Source organism: Hipposideros armiger, unplaced genomic scaffold (genome assembly GCF_001890085.2).
Source record: "Hipposideros armiger isolate ML-2016 unplaced genomic scaffold, ASM189008v1 scaffold_48, whole genome shotgun sequence".
Taxonomy (NCBI): Eukaryota; Metazoa; Chordata; class Mammalia; order Chiroptera; family Hipposideridae; genus Hipposideros; species Hipposideros armiger.
Window position 1 is genome coordinate 3,021,454 of NW_017731398.1, and position 9,725 is coordinate 3,031,178.

Genomic DNA, 9,725 nt, shown 5'->3' on the forward strand with positions numbered 1-9,725 from the left:
ATCACATCAGTACTTTCACACAGGTATATCCGTTTTTCAAAACTGACAGAACGGTGCGCTTAAAATTTACATAAAGGGAAATGTATACGTCTTACCTAAAAGAACAGTGAGCAAACACTGAAGTTGCATTAATTACATACATGCTGAAGTGTTTGTAAGCGAAGTGCAGTGATGCCTGAAATTTAATTTTAGAGATGCATCAAAAACACGAGATGGAGCACGGATGGAGAGAGAGAGCGATGGATGGCTATTTGAGGAGGCAACGAAAGGGTTAAGTGTTACTTGGGGAATCTAGATAGTGGGTATACACTTGCTGACTGCAATTCTTTCCACTTTTCGGTGTGAAAAATGTGTATAATAATGTGGTTTTTTTTTTTAATATAATCAAAAGCAAGCTAAAGAGTCAATAACCTGGAGAAACATCAAAAATCAAGTATGGCACAGGTGTCTGCTGTGGTTTTCTGAGGCCAGAAAGGAGTGGTTTCGATAACGTTGTAGGAACTGCGAAGTTACCCATAGCCAACGCCGAGTGGGGCATCAGTGTGAGACCGTGTGGGTGTCGGCAGGGGCCCTATCACCCCCTGCAGCGGCGCGACAGCAGGCTGGCGGCATGGCTCACAGTGACGCAGACCCTCCTGGGTTCAGACCCGTCCTGCCTCACCCTGCAATGAGCTTCACCTGTCTCAACTGTAAGGGAGATCGAATGAGGCCGTGCCCACGAGGGTCCTCAATTAGAGCCCGGAACTGAAAGGCACTCAGGAGGAAGGAGGGGCTGGCGTGACAGGTGATTTCCAGGATGCAGACCTGCGGGCAGGCCACCAGGTGTGGGGAACAGCCAAGGGCTCGGGAAGTCTCCCCACCAGGAAATGCTGACTCCCTGAGCCAGAGAGTCACTGTGATTATTTTCTAAAAGATGCTGCACGAATAACACAGGGGCTGTAAGTACATGTGCCAAGCTCAGGGCGGCTCAGTTCAGCTGGCAGGGTTTGAAAGTTCCTTTTTCATCTCTGCTCTAAGACGACGTGGAGTCCCCGTTACCTAGAGCTTGCTTCCCACCCCTGGCTCCCACTCACTCCCACACACCCTTCAGGAAAGCGCTCAGACAGCACCTCCTCTGGGAAGGCCACCCTGATCCATCAGACAAGGTCTGCTTGCCGGTGACTGCCTTCCACCCACGGCACCTAACCGCCGTCATCGTCGTATTCCTGTGTAAGCGAGCATTTGTCAAAAGTGTCCCCTTAGGTCCCTGGAGCCCAGCACTGGTGCCGAGAATGCTCTAAATAAACAGTTAGCTGAGAATGAGTTCCAACTGTTTGAGAAAGTGACTTCACTCTTTGCCTATTGAAAATAAATAGTGAGCACGTGGTGGGGCGGGGAGGGCAATCAAAGTAACCCAGCTCATCCGTGTTTGTCCCGGGCAACGCTGGGGCTCGAATGATCAAAGCTGTATGGCAATGGCGCATGCAGTTTTACTGTCTCCTTGGAAGAAGCGTTGTAGGGAGGGGTTCTCCTGGAACCCCACTGCCCAGTGCCAAGCCCCGCTCTGTGACTTGCAGGCCCGGCCCCTCCCTGCTGACAGCTGGCCATGGGGCTCACGGGGTCCCCAGGAATCTTGTGCATTTTCCAGCAGAAGAAACAAAGGCACCTGTGGAGATCCTGTGACCTGACTCTCACTGAGGACACAGTCCCCCATGCCTCCAAATGCTGAGAATCTGTGCTTGTGAAACGGCCGGGCGGGGAGGGTTCTTAGAGGCCATCTCTGCTCCCACCAGCTTCCGTCCCCTTTCTAGACAGGACTGTGAATCCCAGCCACAGCGCGTCCAAGGTCATCTGCTGTGTGCGGATTTAACCTGACAGGTGTCCATGCATTTAATCCCCAATCTTCCCGCAGCTGAACTTAGAAAAGGACTCGGCGTTATCGAGTGACACTGAAGGGTGTCCGAGATGAGCCCCCAGCACTAGGCACGCATCCGCAGTGGCCACAGGGTCCTGTGACAGCTCACAGCTGAGCCTCTCCACAAACTGCCCTCAGGTGAAGCCCTGACCCAGGCTATGCTCTGCCCCCAGGGACAGTGACTGGCCCTGGCCTGGCACAGAGCCCCATGGGGGCACTGGGTCAGTTCCTCCCTCGGTCCAGCTCTGCCTCCCTTACCCCTCATAGGTGTCATCCCCAGGAACACTGTGCAATGACCTTCTCATACACACATCTCTGGCTCAGAGTCTGTTACCAGGGAAACCGACCGATGCAGCCAGGGACAGGAAGTGGCAAGACCTCCCATGAATAATATGCTTTCAGGAAACAGGGGGCACCTATAAATCCCAGGTCAAGTCCAGCCCTCGCCGACTCCTCGGCGTCATCTGCCTCCAAAAGGACACATTGAATGCTTGGCCCACTGTCTTTGAGAGAGTGAGGCAAGGGCCACCTGGGGCTCCGAGGACGGCACTCTGGGAGGCTTACTGTGTCACAACAGGGGGCAGCCCATTTAGGGGTGCTGACCATTTGCTTCTGAGCCCTGTTTTGCAGAGCAGGAAACTGACACCTTTCCTAAAACGCATCAGCCTGTCCATGTCAGAGCCAGGGACCCATCCCAGGGGCCGGACCCCACAGCCAGCTCTGCTCTCCACGCGCCCCTCCTGTCCTTGGGCTTGAGTCGTGGCCGAATGGAACCCAACCCAGCGGGTCCCAGCATTCTGGCTCTTGTGTCCCCATCTTCCCGGAGCCGAAGTCAGAATGTGCCCCTGACTTGCCTTGTTCTCTTCTTTAAAGAAAACCATGTGTTTACTCTCTTATGCCAAAGTTACAACAGCTGATGTTTCGCCAGTGTTGACTTGAAAAGCTGGGCAGAGGGGTTAAAATCCTTCTCCCTGATGCCTGTTTGTGTTTCTGAAGCAGGAGGAGGGGGTTCTAAAAACCATCTCAGGTACTGGGCAGTCGGTACCTGCAGGGTACACGGAGGCCCCGCCCCCCAGGGCACAGGTCCGGGAGGCTGCGAGAGTCCCTGTGCACAGACCTGCACCTCATCCCCCAGAAGCCCAGCGGGCGGGCACCCTGTGGGCTCATCACGCACACCTCGCCACTGGTGCCCCTGCTTTGCCAGTAACACTCAGAGGAGGTGAAGGGCAGGGAAAGGCGTGCCCTGACCAGGGCTCTCTCATCCCCTTGGGGGCCCGGCGACACCCCTTCCTCTCCCCCAAGCAGCCTAGTGAGCGCTCAGCCAGCCTCCCAAGGACGACGCAGACAGACACTCACACACGTGCGCAGTACATGCCGGTGGAAGCAAAACGGTGCCCCCCACCCCCACCCTCCGTGCCACTTCCCACCCTCTGTCCCCACCTCCCGTGAGTCCGCGAGAAGAAGGCCGCTCACCCATCTGCCTCCGAGGGAAAATCCTCTTCTGCAAACTCATCCTGAGGGGCCTGGAGCCGGGAAGCCCCTCTGAGCGGATTCAGAAGTCCTGCGCGATCAGCGGCAGCTTCTAGGGCTGGGAGTATTGGAATAGGAGTTAAAACTACAAAGTAACTCCCCGTCAGAGCTGTTTCCCCCCCCTCCCCAGCAGGGAGGGAGGGAAAAATCCCTTCCCCGCTGCCAGCAAGTCTTTAACGGCTCAGAGCAGCCGGCCGCTTCCAACTCCTGCCCTCCTTGCGAGGCAATGTGTATAAAAGCGATGTTATTTCACTGAATCAAGCCCTCAGATCATAAGCCTCTTCCTGCACCGCAAACAGAAATGTAAAACCTCAAACTTTCCTTTGGACTCGGGGTGTGTTGCGAGGGCAGAAGACAAGCCTGTCTAATGTATGGAGGCTTCGCTCACGTCCGACCACGCACCACTCCCCCCACCCAATTCTTTTTAACGAGTTCTGGTGTGTTTATGTAATTGCAAGGGACAAACACAACACCTAAAACCCTTGCCCAACATTGAAGTGATTCATTTTCTCCTTCACACACACCACACACACACACACACACACACACACACACATACACACAGCGCCTGTGTAATCCAAGTGAAAACGCCTTTCATGAAATCTGCAGAGGGCTGGTGAATGCAGCCTGTGTCCCCAGGAGGGCAGCCGCTCGGGGAAGGTGGAGACTGACTGCACTCAAGACCAACAGACGGCGCCCTGACTCCCGCCCATGTCAGGACAAGGGCGGACGAAGGAAATGTGGACGAGCACCCTGGGCAACTGGGCTCGGAACTGTTTTCAGCCTCATCTACCCAATGACCCCCTTTTCATACCAGGGGAACTTATTTTTAAACTTGGACAACACAGACTATTATTTTAAATGACCAATTTGATTGCCGGGTTAAATAAATCCTCGGATTCCCCACCGAGACGACCAAAAGCATGTACAGTAATGGGGCAGAGTCAGAGCTGAAAACTGGGGAAGGACGTGAGGGCTGAGGACACACCAGTGTGAGATGGGTCGCCACGGAAAGCTTGCTGTTCGACAGAGAAAAAGTCACCGGGAAAGCTAGCAAGACACCACCCGGTCCAGCTTGAGTCGCCTGTTTATGCAATGGCAGGGGACAACAACAACCCCTAAACATACAACACCTGTCACCTGCAAGTGTCCCAGGGCTTCCTGGGATGTCCCCCCCTACTGGTGTGGCTGCCTCGGGCTTCTCCACCCATGTCACTCCCACCTCTCGGGGCCTCAGGAGTCACAGGCTTCAGAGTCACCAGCACTTTGCTCAAAGCACTACCAGGCAGGTCACTGCGGGCCCGAGTCCCCCACTGCGCCCCCACTCACCTTGAACCATCACTCCTCCAGGCAGTGCTGCAGTGCGGGTTGCCAGAGAAGCCCCGCTCTGGATACCCGGAGTCAGAACAGCCCCCACGAGTCCCGCTCACCCCACAAACGAGGACCTGTAGGCAGAGCCAGCACTGCCCTTCCCCGCCACCAGCTCACCCGGCTCTGAAGTACCGACTACTCAGGGCCTGTGATTATAAGACCCCACAGCTGAGCCAGCAGCGCCAGGCCTTTAGTAGTGCCACCTGCCGCGCCGCACCGGTGGAACACAGGCTGGAAGAAGTCTGCAGACCCCAGTGACGGGTACAGTCAGACCAGGTGTCCCAGAAAGGTCTGCACTGCACTGCTACGCGAGTCTATCAGCTCACACACTCAGGATGTGTGAGATGGTCCACATACATGGAACAGATTATATCTGGACAAGTAACATTGAGGGGTTTTGTTTTTTTTTTCTCCATGAGCTTCCCAACATCCATTTGGCCTTTCCAATATCACTATGTTAGCCCCACAGTTCAGGGAGGAGCGAGAACTTTCAATTCATGCCATTTAGAGGATGATAGGAAAAAAAAGGTTAATTAGAAAAACCCGGGTTGTTTTTTTTTTTAAGTCAAATCCTTGCCTTTGGAGCTCCTAATTAGACTGTTAAATTAACAGCAAAGGCTGTAATTTCGAAAGTCACGGCATCTGATTATATGAATCCAGCCTTTGACAAAGAAATTATTATTTGGTGTGGTCAGCCCCTCCAAATATGTCCACGTCCTGGTCTGGGAACCCGTGACTATGTTACATTACACAGCAAGACGCAGTGACAATTGCAGAAGGAATTAAGGGTGCTAATCACCTGACTTTACAGGAATTTTTCCGGCCCAATGTAATCACAAGAATCCCTGACAGTGGGAGAGGGAGGCAGAAGATGGGTCCGGCCCAGAGACACCTGAAGCTACGCCACTGGCTTTGATGGTGGAGAAAAGGGCTGTGAGCCAAGGCTGCAAGTGTCTGCAGGGGCTGCAGGCCTCTAGGAAGCGCGGCGTCCCCGGCAGGCTCCAGAAAAGCAGGCTAACCCCTGCCAACCGTGATGACAGCACTGCAAGACCCTCTCTGGACTTCTGACCTCCAGAGTTGGAAAAAAAAATAAACTTGTATTGTTTCAAGCCACTGATTTTGTGGCAATTTGTTACAGCAGCAATAGAAAACTAATACATTTGGGTTTGTTTACATTTTGTTTCTTCAGTGCCAAAAGCTTGGTTTTGATTACAGAGAGCAAAGCCTGGAGGATTCAAAGCACAAAATTTATACCATAAACCCATAGATTTGGGAAGAACATATGATGATAAAAGAACAGTTGTTTTCTCATCCAAAAGGAGATGAAAGGCTGCCCAGCTGAAGGGAAGATGGGCTTACTTTGAAATGGCAACATCAATTTTCCGTCATCTGTAGAAATGGGGTCTAAGAGTTTTAAGTTCAATTACAGAGACATAAGAAAGGTTGCGTGTTTATACACAATTTTTTTTTCCTGTAAGTAGCCCATCAGCTACATGTCCAGATATGAACAGAGGTTATCTCTGGCTAGTGGATTATGAGTGCATTGTATTTATTTTACTCAGCATTTCCTAGTTTGTTTTTTTCCCAAAAGGAACAAATTTGTTTCTTAAGGGAAAAAAAGGAGGAAAAGCATATACACACATAGAAAGCTCCAGTCCTTGGGAGGCCGCACTTTCCATCCACAAAGCCACATCCTTCCCCTGCACCCGATGGCTGAGGAATAGCTTTTTGTCACACAAGCCCTGCAGCAAAGAATGGGAGGTCCCTCCTCTTACTAGTTAAATCCCCTGGGAGAGATGGCGCCTCGGGCACCCTCTTTCCAGCTCTCTGTCCTCCTCTCATCTCTCCGGCCTCCACCAGCAGTGCCCCCTGCTGGCCCTGCCGGGCTCAGGCCCTAGGACTGAGCCCCCACTCAGCAGGCCCCCTGGACTGTGCTTACATCAGAGGGCTGGGTCTCCTCAGCCCTGACAAGTCGGTTGGCTCTTGTGTCCCCAGCCCCTCAGAGTTATGGTCAGAGACACCTCCCATTGCAAAGTGGGTCCTATCCAGTCCAGAGCCGATTCTGATCAGGCAGCCAGAATGTCGGAGGCTCAGAGAGGCAGGCTGCTGAGCCCGCGATGACCCATGACCCACACTGCTGCCGACACAGGGTCTGTGCGCCTGCGCTGAGCCCTGAGTCTTCCCGGTTCCTGGTCGGCCATTCCCACTCTCAATTCTGCCGAGTGGCCCGTCCACTCCCTGCCAGACCTGGAGCCTGCCCTTGACCGTACGTTCCGTCCAGTGCGGTGGCCTCTAGATGGAGACTGGGCTATGTAGCCTGTTCTGCTCCATTCTCCCAAACCACAAGCTGCCGCCCCACCAGGTTCTAGCACAGGCTCCTTCCAGGGCGGACAGCTGGGACCAAGCCCAGCTCCCCAAGTCTTTATCCCACCATGGGTCTATGGTGGTCCTGGGGGCCAGGCCCACAGCAGCCCCAGAGGCAGTTCCTCACGATTCCCTTTCCTGGGCCCCGAGATCCCTGCTGATATTGTCACATCGCTTTTAACACTTCAGAAAGGGCCGAGCCACCGCCTGGCAGCATCATCCCAAGGCTACAAACCTCCAAGGCCTGTTCTTCCTTCTGCATCTGGCCCTGAGTGGCAAGCAGCCTGCTCGATGGTCGGAGGAGCTCAGCACTGTCTCCTGAGCCTTGGCCCCTTCCCACATTCTCACAGACGGAGCTGCCACACTGCACATGGAGGGACATGTGACAGTTTGCATGACAGTGACCCCAAGGAAGCCTGGGTGGCTCAGTGAAAGCCAGTAGGCTATTTTTCAGCCCAATGTGTAATCATTAACCTAAATGCCTACATTCCCAAGGATGGTAAACGCAGCTAAAAATCAATTTTCTTGTTCAATCAACCCATTCATTTCTAAATGACCACTGCCTTTAAAATTTACTTTCACACTCAGAAAATTACAGACACATCCTATCATGCCAATGTATGGCATTTAAAATGCTTTATAATATTTGAACATTCATTTTAAGGACAAATTGAACCTCCTACAACATTCAAATAAGGACAAAAGCACAGACTGGCTCTCTAACCTAGATTTTGTCATCCTAAATCTCAGGAAAAAGTCCTGAAATCTGTCAGGTCATCTGTGCTAGCGCTGGAAACCACAGAATCTGCTCACCAATGAACCAACCACCTAACAACAGCAGGCAATACTCACTGTCCACACGCCTTAGAAAAACTACCCTATCCTGTGTCATCATATGATCCTATTTGTGTGCCCATTTCACAGACGTGCAAGTGGAAGCCCAGAAAGGTTGAGGGACTAGCCTGGGTCACAGAACTAAGAAATAATGGAGGTGAGACACCCGGTATTCTTATGGAAAGACCACAAAAGTGCCTACTACAGTTTCTCAGTCAAGAGCTCAATGGACAAATAAATGTGTCAGTGAGAAGGACCTACCCGACGTGTCCCCAGGTGGGAAGGCAGTGACCTCTGGTACCCACTGCAGGCCTTGGGAGAGCATCCTCGCGGAACCAGGAAAGTCAGCGCTGGAAGGACTTAGGGCTGCGCCAATCCCTGTGGTTTGTAAGCTTCCTGCAGGACCACGTCCCTCTTCTCAGACACATTACCTGGAACATCAGCACATAAACCAGATCGATATGAAGTTGCGGCTGAAGCAGGGTGACAAGTCTGCTGCCCGGTCCCCCCAGCGCTCTGCTGAGCACGTCTGGAAACCCCTGCCCACAGCAAGCCCCTCATCACACACATGGGGACGCTCAGCCCTAGAGGGGGCAATGAGCTAATCCAGGACAAAGGCGCACGTAACTGCCGAGAGTCCCAACGGCCACGGCCAGAAGCCCTTTCACCCAGCCCTGAGTGACCAGTCTGCAGCCCAGTGAGACTAGTGAGAGAAGCCCAGAGGGACCCTGGTCAGTCTCCTTTGTCCACAGGGGTACCCCAGGCAGGGAGCCATCCCAGCAAACCGCAGGGGTAGGTAGGACTTGCTTTGTCAATCTTTCATGCGCTTTGTACGTTTGAAAGCACATCCACAAATATCTCATGTTTTTAATTTATCATAAGACATTTTCTGCAGACCCAAAGGTATTAAGGCTTTATTCTGGAAGCCTTGTATTGTTTTACTGCAAAAGCTTTGCTTATGTATGTATGTGTATATGTTTCACATTATGTGTGTATACACACACGCGCGCACACATTTTTCATTATTTGCCCATGCCTATGCACGAAACTGCACAATTCTAAGCTGACTACATACATATGAGTCCCCAAAAGCAAGCACGGGCCGCAGGGAAGACACGATAATATCTGGCATCAGGAAGTCAGTTCGAGCAACAAGGACTTCCCGGGCACCACGCTGAGGGGTGCCAGCCCAGGTGACTCGTGCACCTGCCCTCCCGTACCGCCCTCTTCTGCTCCCACAGGTCTGAGCCAAGCCAGCTCTTGGGAGCACAGGAACCTCGCAGCAGTGCCAGCGTTCATGAGGTGACTTCAGAGCCAGCCCCCTGCTCCTGCTCCCCAGTCAGAGCCCTGCCCCCGGGGCCCAGCCTTCCCATCTTTCTCCAACCTTGCCCCAACTCAAGGCTGACCACTGATGCCCTGAACCCAGTGACCTCCAGACTACAGGGCCTCTGGCTTCACTCTCTGGACTACAGCTTGTCTTCTTTTTCTCTGGGGATGAAGCCTGCTTACTCTGCTCTGGGAGCAGGCACTTTGGGTCACGATGCTAGCTGCCCTGCATGAGTTCCACATGATGGTGTATGATCATCTAGACTGGGCCTGGACAGTGGGAGATGGAGAGAGTGTATGTAATTGTAATGAACAACAGTGATGAGGATAATGGTGAGGAAGGTGATGGTGGTGATGATGGTGGTGATGATGGTGGTGGTGGTGGTGGTGGTGGTGGTGGTGGTGG

At 52.9% G+C, this 9,725-nt stretch overlaps 1 protein-coding gene across 2 annotated transcripts in view; it reads right to left on the bottom strand.

Annotated features, from left to right (window-relative positions):
- IL16 (interleukin 16) overlaps nt 1-9,725 on the bottom strand; it is an 86,564-nt gene that overhangs the window by 70,816 nt on the left and 6,023 nt on the right. The window contains exons 4-5 of one of the 2 annotated variants that reach the window (XM_019640098.1): nt 8,255-8,424; nt 3,368-3,482 (exon numbers count right to left, since the gene is read on the bottom strand). In XM_019640098.1, coding sequence (XP_019495643.1) covers nt 3,368-3,407 — 40 coding nt within the window. In that variant the 5' untranslated portion in view covers nt 3,408-3,482; nt 8,255-8,424. Of the gene's footprint in view, nt 1-3,367; nt 3,496-8,254; nt 8,425-9,725 lie in introns of those variants that run through there. The other variant, XM_019640099.1, reaches the window with a different exon arrangement.